At 27.2% G+C, this 23,739-nt stretch overlaps 1 protein-coding gene across 2 annotated transcripts; it reads left to right on the top strand.

Moving 5' to 3' along the window:
• Positions 1 to 10,018: 10,018 nt before the first annotated feature.
• On the top strand, positions 10,019 to 14,000 carry LOC107930932 (mevalonate kinase). 2 transcript variants are annotated; one of them, XM_016862695.2, is made up of 5 exons: positions 10,019 to 10,417; positions 11,980 to 12,223; positions 12,309 to 12,562; positions 12,857 to 13,270; positions 13,578 to 14,000. In XM_016862695.2, the coding sequence occupies exons 1-5, from the start codon at positions 10,291 to 10,293 to the stop codon at positions 13,694 to 13,696; spliced, it is 1,158 nt and encodes a 385-aa protein (XP_016718184.2). In that variant the 5' UTR covers positions 10,019 to 10,290; the 3' UTR covers positions 13,697 to 14,000. The 2 variants fall into 2 exon arrangements, with proteins under 2 accessions (XP_016718184.2, XP_016718185.2); XM_016862696.2 differs by having other exon boundaries at positions 10,020 to 10,417; positions 11,983 to 12,223.
• Positions 14,001 to 23,739: the final 9,739 nt, after the last annotated feature.

Below are 23,739 nucleotides of genomic sequence, written 5' to 3'. Positions count from 1 at the left end.
CTTGTTCTTTGGAAGATCTATCTCGTGCCTGGTACTGCATGGTTCCACTCTGCAAAAACGCTGAATCATTCTCTTGAAGCTGATCCTTTTCATCATAAATGATCCATTTGCCCCGAAATGACTCGGCCCAATAGGGAAATCTCAATTCATTGGGCCTTTCAATATAATCAAATAGAAAGCCCCAAGGGTGCCATATCCTAAGAGCTCAAACTATGTTATTGAATAAATCCTCCCCCATCTGTTGCGGGTAGAGTACTCCTTTTCATTCTTCAAATTCCAATTCGTATTTTTCATAGAGATTTCTCTAATCAACGATAGAACATCCCAACAAATTGAAAATATATTAAAAAATATTTATACTTAAATAACATTAAAATAGTTGAAACTTAGCAAGCAAATGTCTCTAAAATAATAGCAAAATTAACAATAAAACAAGAGTTATATAATATCCAAACAATAACAATAAAATAATAACAATATAATAACGAAATAGCAGCAAAACAACAAAAAAAAAGTTTAGACTGATTCAGACTTGGGCTAAAAAAAATATTACCTGAGACCCAACCCATTTAGAAAACAAACCTTTTTTTTTCAAACTCATTTTTTAGGTCTATATTTTTGTCCAAACCCTCTTTGACCCATAATCAAGTTTAATAATGATATATATAATGACTAATTTAAGGTTGTTGTAATTACACCATTTGACCAATGTAGGAAAAAAAAGACACATCATATGATCCAAATTAAAATTTTAACAATAAAATTATTATTTTTATTTAAATAAATATTAGTATACATATTGGTATAAAAATAAATTTAAATATTTTTATTATTTTATTATTCTTTAAATAGTTATATGGACTAATTTGAGTCTATTCGATACTGATCGAAATGGAATTAAGTATGAGATTTTAAAATTCGAAAATTTTAAAATTTGAGCATTTCTATGGCTAAAAAAAATATAGAAAATTATAACATCAAAAATAATATATCTTAGATAATGTTTCAAAACTTATTTTATGTACAATTATAAATACTAAAGTTGCATTTGTTTTACTGAAAGTAATTTTCGAAAAATGATTTCTGAAAAATTGATTAATTTTCTAAAAAAACTGATATTCTCTTGTGTTTGAACATTTCTGGTAAGATAATTTTTATTGTTTGACAAATTTTCTTAAGAGTTTTTCTTAATAAACAAACGTAACATAAATATATTTGCTACAAATTATTATTGTAACATTTATTTTAGACCACCAAAATTATTTTTTAATAATAAAATATTTTATAATAATCAATATCATATAAAAACTTAATAATAAACAATGTCTAATTAAAATTTAATTTAAATTATATATTACATATACGATAGTGAATAGTGACACGTTAGAGTTGGAAGGGATAAATGAAGTTAAACATGACCTAAACAAATACTAATATTTATATAATTAAAATTTCATATTTTATACTATAAAACATTTATTATTAATATTTATAAAATTGTAATGTATATTTATTATGAAAATAAAATTATAATATTAAATAATTTATTTAAAATAATTAATTATATTAATAATTTATTTTTATTACTAAATAGAAAATTAAATATGTATTTTAATATTATTTAATACTATAATATTTAGTATTAATATTTTAAAAATTAAAATAAAATTTTATTATTAATATAATTGTATCTTGATTAAATTTAATTTTTATATAAAAATAAAAAATATTCTTTTCTAGAAAATAACTTATGCTCTTTAAAAGGATAAGTTAATTTATAGAAAAAAAATGGCTTATTTTTTTGTTGACCTGTAAACCGTCTTCCATTAACCAAATTGTTTTCCATTAAACAAACAAAAAAATTATAGAAAACATTTTATTTTTCGTAAAACAAATGCCCACAATGTAGATGAAAAATTTTATGTAAAAATTGTATTTTTAAAATTTTTTATATAAAAATCAAGTAAAGCATTAATTGAAATGGTAAATATGAAAGTCTAGGTGTCATAATGTCTTCGGTTCAAGTAAAAATGTCCATAGATCAGATTGAGACTCGATTTGTTTATAAAATTTTAAGCCTCGATTAGAACTGACTTGCCTAAAAACTTCAAATTATTATTTAAAAATTAATAAAATATATTTTATATTAAAACATTTTATAAATCATTCTTATATAAACTTAGGTTGACCATGAACAAAATCTTTTTATTCAAACTTGATCAAATTAGATGAATTGAACTAATTGAACCATGAATAATTCTAAAGTTCAAAATTCATCTTGATTCATGAATCTTTAAGTCAACTTAATCAAGTCGATTGAGTCTTATCTCGATTGGCTTGAGTGTTATTATCAATGCAGGAAGACGTAAGTTCAAGTGTACTGAAGCACATTATCCTCCTATTTATGGGTTGGGAGGGACTATGGATAGTTCTAAACATTATGTCAAAAATAAGAAATATGACCAAAACTTATAATAAAATTGTTAAACAAATACTTTATCTAAAACATTATTATAATGCAACAAAATGTAATTACACACGAGCACCCAAATTAATGGGTTTATATATATAAAGGGTTGCTATAAGCCAATATTTAAAGGGTTGAAGTTGTATTTTATGAAAATTGTGAATTTAATTTTTATATTTTAATTTGATTAATTTTAGTTTTTGTATTTTTTGGATTTTGAAATTTTAGTTTTGGCTTAAATAGTAGTTAACTTTGTTTGGTTAAATTTAATTATTAGTTCTGTACAATGCGTACAGTCGTAGAATTAGTTCACATTCTTCAATTTAGTCATTTTAAGTCCATATAATTTTCTAATTTTAAAATTTTAGTTTTGACATAACATAACATCCGTTAATTCATTAATTGAATATTTAGTGAGTAATATGTGAAAATAATAAGTTGACATGACGTTACACGTATAATAATATGTTTGTCGCATCATATTTTAGAAATAGCACAACTTATTGAATTTAACAATTATCGTTTGGTAATGTCTGGAATTTTAAATTTTGAAAAGTAAATAAACTAAAAATGACCAAATTAAAATACAATAATTAATTTCATAATTTTTATAAAGAATAGGGTCTAATAACATAATTTAACCTTAAATTGTAACTTTTTTTTAATCAATTATCGACCATTTTAATCGATTCACTACACTCATTTCAATTTATAGGGATGAACTGTCGGATCAACTTTTTTCAGTTCTGCCTATTTAACCAACCGATCAAATCTAATTGTTTAAAGGTTAATATGCCAAAAAGGATATATATATATATTGGTGACTGAACTTGGCTTCAATGTTCAATTTGATGCTTAAGATTTTTTTTTCATTAGATGCCTAAACTTGGCCTTAAGGTTCAATTTGGTATTTAACTTAAACTTGGCTTTTTATTTAAATTTACCTCAACTTGGCTTCATATTAAGTTCAGGTGCCAATTTGAACTAAGAAGTCAAGTTCATGTGCTTAATTGGACCAAAATAAACTTTAGGTACCAAATTAAATCTTGAAGCAAAATTCAAATATTTAATTGGACAAAAAAAATCTTAGATACCAATTTGATCCCTGAAATTAAATTCAGATACCAAAATATATATTTACTCAAAAAGACTCATAAATTAGTGTGATCTGTTTAAGTGACGCTCTTATACATACTAGAGTATTAGCCTTTCTCCAAAAGTTTTAATGAAGAAAAATAAAAACAAAGTTAAAAGGATTATTTAATTAAAAAAATGTATAGGGACTTACTTGAATAGAATGAACTAGTTTAAGGACATTTTTATCATATTACCCATTTTTAATCACTGAACAAAATTATAATCACTCTTGGTTTCAAAGTTCCAATCCCAAGACCTTATCTTGAAAATCCCAAAGTCTAAATTGTTCTAATATTTGGTATTACCTTAAAAAAATTATATATAAATTCTTGGACCAACGTATAAGATTTTTCAAAGCAACACAACATTGACCAGTTGATTTGGATATTTCATAAGTTAAAAACTTATTTAACAATTAACTTAAGACGCCAATATTTAATACGTTTATTGAATTAAAAAATATATTAATTATGCGTAGCATTAAACATTGGTTAGGTCTCTATCCCCCATCCCTCTAATACTCAAAAAGTCAAAATCTAATTTTTGTATTGTAGAGTTAATTGCATCACACGTCCCTAAATTGTAATCTTTATTTTAAATTAGTTCTCAAATTTTTAAACATTCTATCAATAAACCTTTTCATTATTAAAATCATTAATTTAATCGTTAAATGAGATGTCAAATCTTATACAGTATAGCTTGAAATGAATAGTTTAGAGAAAAAAAAGAATTTTTTAAAAATAGATGATATAAAAATCATACTTTTGAGATTTTCGAAACTTTTACAAAAGCTTTTTAGCTAATTCTCTCTTCTATCGGTTTTACTTTATTTTTAGTTTTCACTTTTAAAGGTATACAATATGTTTACTTTTCTTTAATTTTTTTTATTTTAAATCATGTCATATAAGATTCGACTTGTCATAAACGATTAAATTAATAGTTTTATTAATTGAAATACTTGATTAATATAACACTGATAGTTTGAGGATATAATTAGAATGTTTTGAAGTTTAGGGGTCAATTTAAAACGAGGGTTATAGTTTGAGGATGTTTGATGTTATTAACTCTTAATGTAATAATTCTTTTGATAATTGAGGAAAGAGAATGGAGTTGTTTGGGATTAAACTCAAACTTTCATACTTACAACATAATGTTCTCGATCATCGAGTTAAGAGGTTGTTGGCAACTATTAATATAATAATTTTATTTTAAATATTATATATTCATATAATTATGGCTAAATTGGCGATTTATGCAAAAAAAAAAAAAAAGGTTCATTGGCCAAATAAGTTGGTTTTGTTAAAAATTTAGGGAAATATGTATTTTGAGAAAGAGGGTGAAAGCCCGTCCAGCTGAGCATGCTTTCTGCACAGTTGGCAGGAAAACGCTTCCAGCTAGGCGTGTTTTCCTATTGACATGTCAGTGAAAGCTTGCCTAACTAGACATAATTCCAACTGGGCGTGCTTTCACACACTCTCTCAAAAAGCAGTCTATCTTTCTAAATTTTTAAACTTTTTTTTGTTGGTGACATATTTGGTTAATTTAGCCAATACTTTTGCATAACTTAATAATTTATACTACATAAAATTTAATATTTTTTTATCTATTTATATTAGTTTTAATAATTATTTTACATTCTCCACAATATAAAAGAGTAAGGATCAAGTGTTCATTGGCATCTCGATTTAAACACTGTCATTGTCAACCTCTCGTCACTAGTAATTTATACAAAAAATAATTTGTTTACGTTGTTGCTACCATGTCTACTATTATCAGCTCTTGCGAAAAATGGCAACTTATATTTAATTTAAAAACACTATATTAATAATTAAATATAAAATAATAACAACGTAACTGTTTTTAAATGACTAATTTGAATCACATGAAATTAAACGTTGTTTTTTATTTATTTTTTTAAAGTGTGCAAACATTGAATTATGTTCAAAATTGACTTGGACTGTGTGGACTTGTTTCAGTGATATCATGGGTTGATTTTTTTCCCTCAAAATATTAATATTAAAAAAATAGTAAAATTTTCTTTCATCTCCCAAGGGATTTTCAAACACGTGCATTAAAAAGCAATAAAAAAATTAGAAGGAAAAAAATAATTGAATTTTTAACTCTGATTTTTAATAATATGACATAAATCTGAAAATTATACATAGCGCGTAATATTAGATATTAGTTTTATTTTGGTGTAATTATATATATAATTTTAATTTAATTTGTATTTTATTAACACCGTCATTTGTGTGGCGTTATTTTTCTTTTATGTTATGTGAAAATTATTAATATGACATTTTATTAAATTAAAATGCGAATGAATAAACTTAAACTACATTTTCATGTAGATTTTAAACATACATGTTTTTTTGTAATTTTAAAAATACATGTTTATTATTATGAAAATGGGAAAATAATTTAAATTTATATGAAAAATAATTAAAATTATTTTTAGAAACAAAAACACCATAATTTAAATTTACATGGAAGTATTAAAATTTATTATTTAATTTTTTTAGCTTAATAAAGTTAACAATAGTTTTTCACAAGGAAAATAGTGCCGCATAGAATAAGTTGTTAGTGATATGTGAAACTAAATAAAAAAAATTAAAATTTTATGTATAGAATATCAAATCAAAGTTCGTGTATGATATTATACATTAAATTAAAATTTATGTATAATTTTAAGATTAATTCCTTATAATATAAAAAGTAAAATACTAACCAAGTGATTTAATCTTCACAAGTATAAAATAATCATTTTAAAAAGTATCTTATCTCAAATTGTAATAAAATTAATTCTATGTTTTAGTAAAATAAAAAATAAATTTTAATTAAGATGTTATTTTAATAAAATGTTTAAATTTTATAAAAAAATATTAAATGAAAATATTTTTTAATAAATGGAATCACATTAATAAATTTTATTAAAAATAAGATATCAATTTCATTAACTAATATTATTAATTTAATATAATATTCAATTTTAATTTTTTTAAATTTTAAATATGATATTAATCTTGAATGCTATTATAAGTGTCACGGGTATTGTTATAGGTATATAACAATTATCTCTCAATTACGTCAAAATTTTGACAGGCAAATGGACTGTTATAGAGTGGTTGATTGTATAAAACATTGTTTGGGGTCCCGTCATTTTCCCATGATTTTTTAAGCCAAACTAGCTGGACTAGAAATTGATTAGAGTATCGATTCGGAATAAGAGGTTGGGTCAATTGACTCGTGAATTAGTATAGACAAATTGAATTGAATTTTTTTAATTTTATAAAATTTTAATCGAATAAATCAAAACAATCGGACCGATAAATTAATGGCTTGACCAAATCCACCATGAATTTATTTTAAAAAACGTTGCCTTTCCCATCATCCTATATTCAAAATTTAATATTTCATGTATTTGTAGTATATAGATGAATTTTTTAGTACGATAATTATATTTAAATATTTATGTTATATCAATTTTAACATTTTCATATATTTGTATCACGTTTTAATAAGAATTTTCAAGTTGTTTTCATATATGACCAATACTATTATCTTTGATAAAATAAAATAAAAATTGACGATTTTTAAAAAAGTATTTATTAATTAAATATAATAATATTTTTAAATAAAAAATATTAATTAAAACGTTTTTAAGTGACTAAATTGAATCGTACGAAATAAAACGTTGATTTTTTTATTATATAATTTTTGGGGGTAGGTGGCTATTATGAACATGCCAACATTGAATCATGTTTAAAATTGGACTTGACTGTAGAATGTGGACTTATTTTAGTGATATCATGGGTTGGTTTTTTTCCCTCAAAATGCTAATATTAATATTTTTAGAAATTTGTTCTTTTATATCTCAATGGACTTTCAAGCCCGTGCATTACAGATGCAATAAGAAATTGGTAAAAATCATCTCCACTCCCTCTTAATTTTGATATTTAGCATATTGGTCCTTTTCAAAAAAATTAAAGCAATTTAATTATTGTTGATTTCGAAAGTGAACAACTAAAGATAATTAATCACAACATTAATATTTTTTATCAATTATACGTAATTTTAATTGGTATGATAAAAATTTAAGACATTAATAATTTCATATTTTATCAATTTTATCTTAATTATAAATATATCTAAAAAGTTTAAAATTTTCAAAAAAATAAATAGCTTCAAATATATATACCAACAAACAATATGTGTAAACCTTGAGGGCTAAAATTGTTATTATACTAATTAAAATTATGTACAATTGACTAAAAATATTAGTGATGTATTAATTGTTATTAGTTACTCACTTTTAAAATTGATGGTGGTTAAATTGCTTTGACTTTTTTTAGAGGGAGCGATTTGCTTAGTATTGAAATTAAGAGGAGCCAAACAGGACCTTTTTACCAAAAAAATTAAAGAAAAATTTAGTTAAATATGCTTCAAGTTTACATATTCTTTGTACATTTAGAATTTAGTTTCTTTACTTTTATTTCAAAAAAATTACTTCATCTACTTTTCGGATTTAATAATGCGAATGCAATCGTTAACACTGTTAAAGTTGTTTTATTAAATTGAAGTTCATTATAACGTAATATTTTTATTACATAACTACTAGATGAGTGCTTTTTTATTTTAAAATATCACAATAGTGGATTTAACAAACGAAATTTAACGATGTTAACAATCAGACTTGAATTTTGAAATCTAAAAACACAGATACTGAAATTCTGAAAAAAAAGGGTTAAATTCTAAATATGTAAAGAGTATAGGGGTTTAATGAATATTCTAGTTTATTTTTTAATTTTAGTATTTACAATGTTAGAAATCCTATAATACTTTTTATTTTTGGTAAAAAATCTTATGAACTTTTTTTTTGGTAAAAAATCCTATAGAATATTAAAACTCAACTTGTAGGGAAAAGTTAACCAGTTTTATACGTAAAAAGTAAATCTTTATTTAATATCTTATTTTTTTTCTTTAATTTAAGAAAATAACATAAAAATATACACAAAATCATAATTTACCTCTAAAAAGTTTACAGTTGTTTTGAAAATAAAACAAGAATTATTCAACTTTTTTCTATCATTTTTCCTTAACAATAATCCATGGAATTATTGAAGAGAATTTCTAGAATTTATAAGACAAAATTTGGTAATAATGGTAATTTTTAATCCAACCTTTGTAAAATTCATGGGAAAAAAAAATACCATTTTTACTTTCTTTATTTGTAGTTTTTTTTTAGTTTCGATTTGTCCCACTAACTAATTATTTTTATTCAAATACTGAAAAAAATATTATATTCCCATTCCATTTCAAGAAAATACTTCGTAAAAACTAGAGTTTTAAGCTTTGATGAAAAATATTTAAAATATTTAATCTTTAGAAAGTAGTTTTTATTTAAATTTCTAAATAAAGAGCGAGATGAAAAAAAAAGAAAAGAAAAGAGATGAAGACACTATTTAAAAAAATAAAAAATAAAAACACCTTAGTTAAAAGGTAAGTATAAATAGTTTTTGGGTAAACTACCTAGCTGGCCACCCAACTTTTAGAGTGTTTTCATTTTAGTCACAAAAACGTTAAATCTCTAATTACAGTAAACTATACATGCCATATCACGTTTATGCTTTCATTTTGATCAACCCTGGACCCTAAACTTAAAAAATATTTTTTTAAGTATTGATTCTAGTAAAAGAATAAGGATAAAAGTGAAAAGTGGTAGGATCTAAAATAGTACACAAAATTTGTCAAATTGTACTTGTTTAGCTGTTTATCCATTTTGGTCGTTGAACTTGGATTCTATCAAGGTTTGGTGATGCGATCTGTGTTATTGGAACATGACTGGACCGACTAGACTGAGAATTGATCAATATAATGATCTGAACAAAGGGGTTGAACTGGTTGACTCATAAATTACTTGAAATTTGAAAAACAGGGTAAAGATCAGTAGTTGAATAGATGGAGTCTGTTAAATAATTTTTTTTATAAAATTTTAATTATTATTGGTTTAACAGTTGAAATGGACGAATTAGGAACTGGTGGTCTGACTTGTTCAATCACCAATTTGGTTATTAAAACACTAAATCTGACACATTGAAATTGTACCACATCATCACCAGAAAATTTATATGATTTTTAAGTGATGATGTGCCACATCATCAAACTTTTACATTTTTTCAAGTTAAAGGATCGAATGTATCTAGTTGTCAAGTTAAAGTGCCAAAGAAGATAAAAAAGTACAGGTATCAAAATGAATCTACTTGCTAAGTTCAGGAGCCAAAAATTATATTATCCCATTATTAATACAAAGAAGAAATATCCCAAAACTGAAAGTTGAGAATCACGTGCCAGCTAGTCGCGTGGGCATGGCATCAATCTTTAAGTGATAAAAAAAAATTGGGAATAAAACGAACAAACCAAACAAGGACAGGAATTTGGGTTGATTTAAATGGCGCGTAGAGTCCCATTTCTTTTTAACTCAGTTTTCTCCGCCCCCACCAAATCCAGCTTCCACTGACGGCGGCGTTATTTAAACGGCCTCCTCGTCTTAAGCCCACTGCGTCGACAAGCTTCTTCGTTTCCTTCTCACTCACGGGTCCAACCTGCGACACCAATTTTGCTCCCAAATTGTAACTCAAATCATCAACTAAAAAAAATCAAATTCAACATTTTTTTAATTAAAAAAAATGGAGGTAACTGCCAGAGCTCCAGGGAAGATCATTCTCGCCGGTGAACATGCTGTGGTTCATGGGTATACTGCCGTTGCTTCCTCCATTGATCTCTACACTGTTTTCTCTATTCGTCTTCGTTCTGGTAGCTTTCTGTTTCTCTTCGTCCATTCATTTAATTGTTATGTTTCTCTTCGTCCATTCATTTAATTGTTATGTATTTTTTTAAATGGTGATTTTTGGGTTGAATTTTATGAAATGAAAGTTATTTTAAGTTGGGTTGTTCTTAAATTGTGTAAAATGTTTTGGTAGTTTCCTTTTTTAGCCTATACGGAGTTTTATTCCAGTTTTCCAAGCCTTCTTTTTTAATATGAATTTGTTGCTCAAATTATTTGTTTTTGGTGTTTTATAGGTTGGAAATTGATGTTATTTTAATTTTTTTGATTGGGTTAGCCGTTATTTGGAAGATTATGTAGGTTCAGCAAAATTTTGAAGTCATCAACATTATTTGCCTTTCTTTAAGCTTTGTTTGCTTCAAATATTTTTTAGTTCTTATATCTTGAGTTGGAACAAAGTTTCTGAGATTGAGATGTGATTATGTTCTGCTTTTAATGAGGAAAAAGAGATTCATTTTTGTAGATATTGGTTTTTATCTTTTGAACAATCTAAGTATCTGGAAACAAGGTTTCCGAGATTGAACTCATTATGAGGATCCTATAAATTGGATTTAATGATTTGTTTTGGGGAACCGATTGTGCGAAGATATGTTTGTCTTTTTGTAAATTTTGCTTTGGATGTGTTTGTTGGCCATTTTTATCTTTCAACAAAACTAAGTATTCAGGAAAAGTGATTCCGAGATCGCTTTGATTATAGTTTGCTTTTAATGAGTTACGGATTTTTTATGGTTTTTTTTGGAAGACAATCGTGCAAAGATATGTTTGATTTTTGCATATGTTGCTTTGAAAGGTGTGTTTGTTGGTGCTTATCTATGAATCGACCAAGAATTTGTGAACAAAGTTTTGGTGATCGAGCTGATTATAGTTTTCTTTTAATAACGATCCGGTAAATCAGATTTGGTGGTTTCTTTTCTGCCTATGTTTCTTTGGATGTGTTTACTGGCTCTTATCTTTTGAGAAAACTAAGCATGTGAAAATGATGTTTCCAAGATTGAGCTGATCTAACACACCGGATTTGATAAATTTCGAAGTGTGCGGTTTATTTTATGGGGCATGTCAAGCTTGTGGGAAACAGAATCTTTGTGAACTTTCTAGTTTGATAAGTGCTTATAGTTGGCTGCTAACTTACTCATTTGCATGAACTAATCCGCAAACAGTCCCCTCTTGCCTTTTCCGGTATTTACTATTAATATCAATGTGTTTTTGGTAAATGTTGCTAGGAGTTTAAAAACCATAAGTTCCAGTGCATGAGTAGAACTAAAAAACCTTCTCTTTTACGATATTTCCTTCTTTGATCATCTACAATCAAACTATATGTCGATAATGACACGCTGTCAAGCTTTGATCGAAGTATCCTCTCTTGAATTTTTATAAGTTGAAATTTGATTTTGTCATAACAATTCTTGGTCAAATGATCCCTTTTGGCTTCTTATTTGTATAATCTTTGGCACTTTGAGAAGGTCCGTAACATTGTCTTGCAATCTAATATTTGTATCTTTGTTTCATTTTGTTGTATTTGTTTTTTCCATAGAAGACGACGATACAGTAAAACTTAAGCTCAATGACATCGGATTAGACTTTTCATGGTCAGTCAGAAGAATCAAGGAAGTGCTATCTCACTTAGGTTCTCCATTTTCTTCGACACCCACATCATGCTCATTGGAGACCATTAAATCTCTCGCCACTCTTGTTGATGAGCAAAGTTTCCCTGAGACAAAGATTGGACTTGCTTCTGGGGTTTATGCGTTTCTTTGGTTGTACACCTCTATTTTAGGGTATGTATCCAGTTATGGCTTTTTATTTTAATTAAAATTTTCTTCTTGATGATCTAGTTTCTGACATATTGACTCAATGAGCCAGGTTTAAGCCGGCTACAGTCACCGTTTCTTCTGAGCTTCCTGTGGGTGCGGGTCTGGGTTCATCGGCTGCATATTGTGTTTCACTCTCAGCAGCTCTATTAGCTCTTTCAGATTCCGTGAAATTGGACGTAAGCCAAAAAGGATGGTCTATGTTTAATGAGTCCGAGGCTGAATTGGTGAATAAGTGGGCTTTCGAAGGGGAGAAGATAATTCACGGAAAACCCTCTGGAGTTGACAACTCAGTTAGCACATTTGGTATCCAACTTGTTTAAATAAACTCACTAAATACTTTTTCTGCCTTCAAATTTTTTTAACAATTAATTTGTGGTCCCTCTATCATATGCATCACTATCCTGGACCAACTACGATCGGAGCAAAATTTAATTTTAGACCCAATTTGGTAACATCAGTAATCTAAAAGGAAAGGTTGGATAGAGTGAAGACCGATTTGTAGTAGCCTAAGCAAGTTGTGCTATATTACCTCATAAATGCATGATATGTTTATCAATATCTATGTGATTTAAGTAATTTATGGTTTCCATGGAACAGGAAATGTGATAAAATTCAAATCCGGTGTTATGACCCGCGTCAATTCCAATATGCCGCTGAGAATGCTCATTACCAACACAAAAGTCGGGAGGGATACAAAGGCTTTGGTTGCTAATGTTTCGGCAAGGAAATCAAGGCATCCTGATGCCATGTGTTCCGTGTTAAATGCCATTGAAGCTATCAGTGATGAATGGTCTACCATCATCCAGTCGCATGCTGTGGATGATCTGTATTTATCTGCCAATGAAGAGAAGCTCAGAGAATTGATGGAAATGAATCAGGGTTTGCTCCTCTCTATAGGTGTTAGCCATGCATCGATAGAAAATGTTCTTCAGACATCAATGAAGTATAAGCTAGCTTCCAAGCTGACTGGAGCCGGTGGCGGAGGTTGCGTGCTAACACTCTTGCCAACCCGTATCCTCTTTACTGTTCTTTTAAATTTGTTTATTTATGCCCCTGCCAATTCTTTCATTACTTATGACTGAAGGTTTTGATGAGATAAACGAGTTTGAATTCATTGCAATAAAATGCTTTCCCTTGCGTCTCTCTGCCCGTAGAAATGAATATTGTGATCTTGTTCCCCACCTAAAGGCGCAGAGGCTAAGATAGGGTTTGATAAGAAATTACTACTCAGATATTTTGACTTTGATCCGTTTTTGTTTATAGTTTCATCAATAGTTTGCTGCTTTCTGTCACTTGTTGCCTTGATAACATGAATCAGATATATCAGGAGAAGTCATCGATAAACTAGTTGAAGAGCTCGGATCATTCGGTTTCCAGAGTTTCACAGCCGGAATTGGTGGTAAAGGTGTCCAAATTTCCTTTGATCATTCTTCCTAATTTTCCGTCCCCATATTTTAGTCGTAATAAGACTCTCTTCGAATAACAACATGAAGCACATTATATCGATGTTATAGTTATTTCCCTTCCCTTTCGTTTTCTGTACACTTCATTTTCGGATTAGCCGTTTTCTAGTTAAACTGGAACGAAGAAAAACTACTGCTACAGAAAACAATGTTGTAGCTGTTTCTATTCTCCTTTGTACATTAGTTTACTGCATCAATTTGTGTTGTCTTTGCTGTTGAAAGTTAAAAGTCAATGAGGTTTTAACTTATAACCACTATAACATCAATGCTTTTCTATACTTTTTTTTTCTTTAGATGTAGGAAAGTTTGTTGGATGTTATGTTTGAAGCGTTATGTTACTTGGATACGAGTGTGAGCGGGTGTGGATAAAGTTGATAGTCGGTCCGGTATTTGTATTTTTTTTATAATATTCAAAAATAAATTAGAGTAAGTGCTTTCAAGTTGAAATTCAGTGAATTTGATTTAAATGATATTAGCCGTTGAGTATTTATGTTTACTAAGGGTGCGTTCGGAAAAACATTTAGTAATCGAGGTATAATTGCTTGTAATTACTTATATTTGGATAACGAATGTAATTAGTGGGTTCCATGTAATTGAAGCATTTCAGTTCACTTTTCAAGAGTTGAGATAGGGTGTGTTTTGATATTACAGAGTAATTAGATAAAAGTGTAATTATTAATGTAGTAATTGCACCCTGTTATAATTACAAGATATGTGTAATTTGATTGAGTGTAATTACATTATAATTCTTTGTGTCATGTTTTACGGTATAAATTGGATTTACACACTTATATAATTTTAAATTCCCAAAAAAATACTAAATATTATAAAAATTATCAATAATATTTAAAAACAAGTCTAAATAAGTAACAAAACCTAAATCCAAATTATTATATATAATATCTTAGTTCAAGAAAGTATTTGAGAATATGAGTACTAAAAAAACCATTCTATGCAATTTTATCTTATTATTCTAGTATTTCATATTTGTTAGATTGTTTTTTACATTAAATATATACTTTTTGTTATCATCAAATGATAGTTAACCAAGTATAAGTAATCTGTTGGGATCGACCCGATTAAGTAACAAGTAAAAAAAATAGCGGAATAAATTGAGAAATTGAACACACAAATTTAACTTGAAAAAACCCCTCCAAAGAGGATAAAAAATCACGGGTAAAGATAATTTTATTATAATGACAAAAGAACGAAGAGTATAAAAGCTGGAGATAAAAATTAAACCCCAAAAACCTGAAAACAATAAACACTCAAAATGTAAACACAAAATTCTCTAAATGTGTTATGAATTCTAATCTCTAATAAGTGTATTTTTTAAGGTTGTAAAAGAGCCTATTTATAGGCTAAACTTATAGGTCAAATAATAAAATAATCTAGACTAATCAGAGTTTGATTGAAACAAATAAACAGAGTATAACTGAAAGATTATTTTTCAAATTTGACTGAATTAGGAGTCATACTCAACATAATCAATAATAAATATTTTATAATTATAATAAAAATCTACATAAAAGCACGAGTTTAGATAAACTTTTGAATGGATGAGAATACTCTCGTCATTCTTTATATTACTAGACTAATATTATATAAAATATAAATTTTTATTATTTTTAAATAATAAATATTTTATTCAACTATACAATCGAGTTAAAGTTGAAATTAAAGTATTAAGAATAAGTAATATTACTTAATTATTAATAATAGATAAAATAATTTATTAGAGTATTAGTAATTATTATGCAATAATAAAAAAGTAATATTAAATAACTGTTCATGAATGTGATGGATATATTAATGTAAAATTAATAAATTCTGAAATATTTTTTAAAAAATTTACTTAAAAATATAATAAATTATTAATTAATAAAAAATTCAAATTTATAAAATCATAGAATATTTTTGGATAAATTAAAAAATAAAAATACAATATTTTTATAATTAAAATTTTTATTAAATAAATATAAATTTTATCTATAAATATTATATTATTTTAAATAATAATTAAATAATTTTAAAATCAATTTTTATAATTAATAAAAATTAAATGCATGAAATAGCATTATAGTTCAGAAAAAAAATATAATATTAATTTTCTTTTTAACTTTTAAGCTAATTTTGGAAAGTTTTGGGAAACTTTGAGAAAAGAAATCAATGGGTTTTTAACCATGCAAATCTTTAGAAGAATTCTAATAATTTTTTCTAGAATTAGAGTGGTAGTTGATTTGATTAATATGATTAGTTTAAAATAAATAATTAATTAAATTATAAAAATTAATTCAACTGATTTTTTAGTCTAATTTAATTAATTCGTATCGATTTGCGGATCAACTGACTTTTTTTTTTATCTTTTTTCGAAGAGATATCTTGATCAATTCCCAAATTTACGTGACCTGATTTAGTCCAAACAACATTAACTCTAATAAGATTAATTTACATTTTTTATTTTATTTACTCCCTCTGTCCCAATAAAAATATCACATTTAGCTTTTGTTAGTTAATTTTTTTTAAAACTTCGACTTATAATATTTTAAATATTTTAATTAATTAAAATTTATGAACTATTTAAAAATTACTTCATTGAGAATTATTAAAATATATCTTTTTCAAGATTTTATCAATATTATATTTTAATTAATAATAAGTCAAAGTTCAGAAGATTTACTTCAAAAAGTCAAAGTGGGACAGCTTTACTGGGCGGAGGTAATAATATAATTGGTTAATTTTAAATTTAGTTTAAACGACAATTAATTAGGTTGGATTTTAGATTAATATAGAATTTCTAAATTAGTAAACCTAGATTGATTAGATATAAGCTCGGGGCCTAATAAAAGTGTTACAAAATGGTGTAATTTTAGGATAGCCATTGTAATGTAATGCTGCAAACTCTTTTTCAGGTGTAATCGTACTCTCGAATGTAAATTAGTAAGATGGATTTGAATTTATTTCGTTTAAAATTCATTTGACTTTCTAGTTTAGAATGACTCGTGTTTAATATGTTAGACACTTGTTCAATACATTATAACAACTATTATTGAAATTGATGAAACCATCACTCAAGGCCTTTAAGACCTTATGTGTAGAAGTATTCTTGAAGAGCTTGGGGCCAATTGCAATCTAACTATAATTAGTTATCTCCAACTTTCTTTATTTGCAACACAATGAAAAGATTAAAGGGTCAAAAAATTCTTTAGAGAAAAATAAGAAAATCAATTGAGCCTTTATAAAGAAAAGAGTACACTCAATTGAGCCTTAATGACCTAAAAATCACAATTGAACCCTTCTATTAATTCAAACCATCGATTGATCAATTTGATTGTTAATTGCATTGATAGAAGTTACCAGAAGCTACCACCACGTCAGCAAAAATTAAAAAAAATTAATAAAATTGTGCTTGGAATGAATTTGAATTATTAATAATATTTAAACTTTTTTAAGCTTCGCATTCATCTAAAATGAATTTGGACAACCATTTATCTAGATTTTTTCCAAATGCACATTAATTTTTATTTTTTTTGCAAACATGGCATATCATGTTAGCATGCTGCCATGCGGTCGTTTCTAGTGGCTTCTGTCAACCATGTTGGTGCGGCTTATGGTAAAGTTGGTTAATTGACAATTTTCATTAATGAAAGGACCTAATTGATGTTTTCTGGGTCATTGAGGACTTAATTGGGTATAGTTTTTTCATAAGGTCTCGATTGATTTTCTGATTTTTCATAGAGGACTTTTTTTTTTACTTTTTAGCCCAATTAAAATTACATCGAAGTTTCCCTTTTGCAATCTCATCTTATCTTTTTGCATTAATGTACATGAAGGTACCTAAACTTCATAATTCATACCTACTTGGTATCTAAACATTTTTTGGACCTAACTGGCACCTAAATTTGACAACCGTAAGTCAACTTGATGCTTTTTTAAGTACCAACACCATTAAAATAAACTAACATGGCATTAGCGACCAATAGTATACTAACCTCACATTTTAACCCATAGCAAAATAAAAGATTATCATTTTTAATAAAATTTAAATATTTTTTCCTTTTTTTAAACTTTTTGTCATGTGCTAAAATGAAAGGATACCACGTGTTACCATACTATTGGTCGTCAGAGCCATGTTAACATATTTTAATGGTGTTATTCAAGTACCTACAAAAAAACAAAGTTAGCTTACGATTTTCAAGTTTAAATACCAATTAGGTAAAAAAAAGTAAATACAAAATAAGTATAAATTATCAAAGTTAAATACCTGAATATATATATTAGCTTCTTCTTCTTTTTTTTTTAGTTTGCATTGTTATTAGAAACAAAATAAAGAATGAATGAATGAGGTTCTTTAATTACCATTTCAAAATAAATGCAATGTTGCTGACGTATACACATTGGATTTTGAATGGTTAAAATTATTAATAGTTTCTTCTTAACCATTTAATAAGTGTATAATTATGCTTCAACATAATTAAATTCATGTTCTCCTACATAAACAACAATGTAAATATTAATTGAAAGTTAAATAAATTAAATTAAAAATGTCTAACAAAAAGTAAAACATGAAATTGTACCATTTAATCAAATGGGACCAAAGTCGTTATTTTGCCTCGTTGGTTTCACCCCTAACTATAGTCCCATCAAGTCTAAATTAAACTCCCGGGAAAGAAAAATAATTGATTTTCTTGGAATAATAATAATATATCAAATCTACAGCACGTTTGGTTTGCTGTATTGGATTAGAGGTGTATTGGATTAGAGGTGTAATGGAATAGAGGTGTAATGGAAAAGCTGTGTAATAGCAAATCAACTGTTTGGTTGAATGTAATGGAATAGAGGCGTAATAGTAATCCTGTGCTTGGTTGAGTGTAATAGAGGTGTAATAGCATAATGAAAAAACTAAAATGACTAGAATACCCTTAGCAGAAATTTGTTTTGGTAAATGATTATTGTTATTGTTATTTAAATTTTAATAAGATTATTATTATCAATAATAAATAATTTAATCATATTTAAACATAATTATTATTAAATATATTTTAATTAAAATATATAATTTAATAAAATTCTTAATAATTAGCATAAATTTGTTTTGGTAAATTATTATTGTTATTGTTATTTAAATTTTAATAAGATTAATATCAATAATAAATAATTTAATCATATTTAAACATAATTATTATTAAATATATTATAATTAAAATATATAATTTAATAAAATTCTTAAAAATTAATATTCTTATATGAATTTACTCAAATCATAATATATGATACTGTAAAATATAAATTAACATAATTATTATTAAATATATTATAATTAAAATATATAATTTAATAAAATTCTTAATAAATAAAATTCTTCTATGAATTTACTCAAATCATAATATATGATACTATAAAAGAAAATTTCAAATAATTAATATTAAATATGATTTAATTAAATATATGATTTAATAAAATTTAAAATTATTATAACTAATATGATTATAGTTTATGAATTTGTATAATTTAAAATAATAATTATTACATATAATTTAATAATAATATATAATTTCATAAAATTCTTGATAATAGCAATTTTCTTATATGAATTTATACAATTTAAAATAATTAATATTAAATATAATTATATAGTGATATATAATTTCATAAAATTCTTAATAATAAAATGTTCTTATATGAATTTACTAAAATCAATATATAACTTGAGAATTATATTATGCATAAACATAATTAACTTATATTAAGAAAAGGTTAGATGAAAATGAAATTGTATATTAAAATCCATATGTTATATAGTTTTACAACATCAAAAAGTTTGAACATTGATATTTAATGGTAAGAAAGAAATCTCCTAACCCATTCCAATCGGGCAACTGAAGGTAAACTAAAGAAAACGACCATTTGAGTTGGATGGTCGGGAATTTTACTCAATGCATCATACCGCTGATCGTCGGTTAAACCTTCAATTGACCATAAGGCTGAATATAAATTTGAAGCTCTCTCTTCCATATGTTGTTCTGACTTCTGCTGAACTACCACCTCGGAGGCAAAACTCCTACTGATTTGATCGCCAACGGCCTGGATTTTCTCCCCGAACAAAGTGGCAGCCTCATTAAATGAAGAAAACACATTATCACGAGCATCAGATTTCTTCTTTCTCTTGTTTGAAGATGAGGAACCCCCTTGGTCTCGATCTCCTCGCGGATCCGTACCAGAAACATCCATGTCATCTAAAGAGACGTCAGCTTCGCAGTCATAGAATGTGTTTCTCTCTTCATTCATATCTGTAGTACGTTCATCATCAGCATGTATTTCTTCAAGAACATCAGCAGCTGTTTGAGCATCTCTCCCAGTTGCTCGATCTCTTGCGTATATGGTAGTAAGCTGGTCATAGTAAGGGAAAGTACGAAATCTGAATTGGGCGGCTTCTTTGTGACTCTAAAAAAATGAGGAAATCATATTAGTCGTAAGTTTGGTAAAAATAATATAATAAAGACTTGAAATAATCTTACCTTTAAATAGGACTCCCAAACCGCATCTTCAGCAACAACGAGCTGCCTATGCTCGTCCCAACCAAAACCGCTATTGTTTTGGCCATTAAGCATGTCGTAGACGATTGACCACTCCCTTTTAAGTAACCTAATCCTTGATTCAATATTAGGTTTCGCCTTCAACATTGCATTTGGTAAAACCGTTTGTAGCATTCTTTCCAACTCGTTCAAATAACTGGCTTTGAACCCGGTATCAGCATTAAATGTTCCAACATTGTGCAGGTCTACCATGCTGGAAACTAATGCTGCATCTTCCTCGGGAACCCATTTTCTTTTGCTTCCTCGAGAAGCTTGAGCATTTGATTCTGGAACACCTGACATAATGATCTTAAGAACAAAAAAAACATTATATTAATTACTATTTTAATATCATGATTCAAAAGGTCAACACTTTATAAAATCTAAGTAATTAAGTTGAATATCATGAATCAAAAGTTCCATAGCACAAAAAATTTAAAATTATAACACATGCTGAATTAGAAGAAATTATATTATAATTTCTGTAGTTTAGTACAATACAAAAATCAATACAAAAGTTTCACAAAAGTTTCACAAACTAATTTCTAGATGCTTGCCATTCATCGAACATTTGGTTGGCTAGTTCCATCCTCCAAGTAGCCCAAGCATCCGATGGATGAATATTTGTGATATTCGGTTCATCGTCATCCACCACATTAATTGTAGGTAATCCTTCTCCCACCTCCGCTTCAATGGGATCACTACTCATATGGGTTCGAATAAAATTATGGAGCAAACAACATGCAATAATAATTCTATTGTGCACCCTTACAGGATAGAACGATGGACTCCTAAGTATTCCCCATCTAAGTTTTAATAAGCCAAAGCATCTTTCAATGACATTACGTGCTGAGGCATGTTTCATATTAAAAAACTCTTGCGGAGAACTTGGCTGATAACCCTGACGCCACTCGTTCAAATGATATCGTTGTCCTCTAAATGGTGCAAGAAATCCCTCACAATTAGTGTATCCAGCATCAACTAGATAATAACAACCTATAAAATAAGTTTCATATTAAAAAATGATTAATTCGGCACACAAAGTGTGATCTTAATGAATAAATCAAAGTCCTCTAACTATACACTTTACCATGAGGAACTTTTAATCCATGTCTTCTACTAATGGCATCTCGAAGAACCCGTCCATCAGCAACTGAACCTTCCCAACCAGGAAGAACATAAACAAATTGCATCTCAGGTGTACAAACACCTAGCATATTTGTTCCTATGTCACCTTTTCGCGTCCGATATCTAGGTTTATCAACTGTTGGAACCCTAATCTTGATGTGGGTTCCATCAAGAGCACCTAAGCAATTCTATATCACATGATATAAAACCTTGAGTTAGAATACTAATTTAAATCTAAATCAAGTAAATGTTGTTGAAGCTATATATAAAACTTAGTCCTATACCTTAAACCATTTCCACCTTGTGTCAAAAGAATCGGCTGTAATTGGCTCCGGGTTTTTAAATAACACATCTTGCAAGCGTATGATAGCATTTAAAACACTATGAAATGCTCTGCTAACAGTTTCCCCGGACCTTCTAAAGTGATGCTTGATAACTCGATTTTTCAGGTGATGGGAGATGATATGTAAAAACATTGCTACTTGCTCGTCAACAAGCATGAACCTTGTCGACTTCAATCCCCCTATCGATTCTAACATCTCACATAATTTAAAAAAGGCAGCTCTATTCATCCTAACTTGTTCAATACAGGTCTCGTCACTAGCATATACAAGCCTATTCACATAATCCCGTTTTGCATAAAAATCTACGGTATAGGACCTAATCCTTGGTCTATGTAGGCTAAGGCTGGCACCCATTCTAAATAAGAACCAAATCGCGATTCTACAGATTTCCAACCATATTGTCACAGCAATACTAATCCTTTTACGCCTCACACTTTGTGCAATTAAAGGCAGACGAGCCATTACTGCAACATTTTAAAATTAGAACACACTATCAAAGAATTGAAGTTGCAATTACACATTATCAAATAAAAATAAACAGCACAAATTTAGAACACACGAAGCAAAAAATTATCTACTAAATGATATCGTTGCAACTTTAATTTCATTTCTTTATCAATCACCCAAATAATAATGAAAGAGTATATTTAATTACTGATGATTAGTTTAATTAAGGTTTTCTTATTTCAAAATAAGTAAAATGAAGAATGAGGATTTGGTTTAATAATGAAATTGAAGTTTTATAACTTTTATAACATTTTAAATGGTAATTTCATTTTGTAAAAATATATATAACTTTGAAGAGGACTTATTTTTTACAAGAATTGTTACTTATCTTTCTAGTATCAAGTTTAAAATACATGTTTAACATTTTTTCATCAAAAATTATTATTATTAAAATTTCAGAATTCTATAGAATTTATTAATTTAACAGCCAAATTTGACTTTTTAAGTAAAATTTGTATAATTTTATTTATCATATTATATATACGTTAATTTTAAAAACTTCCTTACACTTTCACAATTATAATTTATGTATTATAGGGAAATCATATTATGAATGAGGAATATTTTATGTATAATGTAATTGACTTAAAATCTAAGATAGAATTAGACAATAATAAATTTCAGTCCATTTATCCATTTTTATAATTAAGATAACATTATTTCCATTATAGGGGAAAATAATGTTTGAATCAATTAACATTTGTTTTAAATAACATGTATTGCGTGCATAAAAGGTTAATTATAATCCATGAGCATTTTAAATGGTAATATAATTTCATAAAAAATATATAACTTTTATCTCATTTACATGTACAAATTTATTATTAACAGTATTGTATTTACATGTACAAATAATTGTGATTTGAAGCCCATTATTTGTAGGCATAATGCTCTTTAAAAAAAATGTTACCTAATCGTAAAAACATATAACTTGGCTGATAAATTCAAAAAGAACAATGGTCATGCAACAATAACCATAACCATACAAACAAAAGCTTTAATGAGCATTACAAACATACAAACAAAACCATATTCATTTGGGAAACAACAGAACCTGCTACATCAATACTAACCTGTAATGCTCAAATCTGGGACGACTGCGATGTGGAAGTGTTGGAAAAATGTTACCTGTAATGAGAAAAGTGCTCGGATCAACCTTTTTTTTGGGGAAAATATTTATGCTATAGCTAAATATAGTATATCAAAGCACAGAACAACCTCCTCATTTCCCTCATTATTTGTAATTAGTTCTCACCTCATTATTTGATATCACTAATGCATGAAGTCAAGCTATTTAGTATAGTAAGCCTACTTGATCTAGCTTGTAAATGAGCAAAATACAAGTATATGAAAGAGCTCAGCTTGACTTATCACAATTAAAACCCATCATTCCCCTTTCCCTACATTCCTCAAAAGGAATTAGAATGAGGATAGATGTTTGCTCATTAAACAAGTCAAGTAAT

The sequence above is a fragment of the Gossypium hirsutum genome, chromosome D11 (genome assembly GCF_007990345.1).
Source record: "Gossypium hirsutum isolate 1008001.06 chromosome D11, Gossypium_hirsutum_v2.1, whole genome shotgun sequence".
Lineage (NCBI taxonomy): Eukaryota > Viridiplantae > Streptophyta > Magnoliopsida > Malvales > Malvaceae > Gossypium > Gossypium hirsutum.
This window is presented reverse-complemented; position numbering and strand designations above follow the sequence as displayed.

Bases quoted from the DNA above. Each gene is read 5' to 3' on its own strand.
- LOC107930932 (XM_016862695.2), top strand. From the start codon at position 10,291: ATGGAGGTAACTGCCAGAGCTCCAGGGAAGATCATTCTCGCCGGTGAA. The intron at 10,418-11,979 runs GTAGCTTTCTGT...TTTTTTCCATAG, and splicing joins CTCTATTCGTCTTCGTTCTG to AAGACGACGATACAGTAAAA. The intron at 12,224-12,308 runs GTATGTATCCAG...TCAATGAGCCAG, and splicing joins TTGTACACCTCTATTTTAGG to GTTTAAGCCGGCTACAGTCA.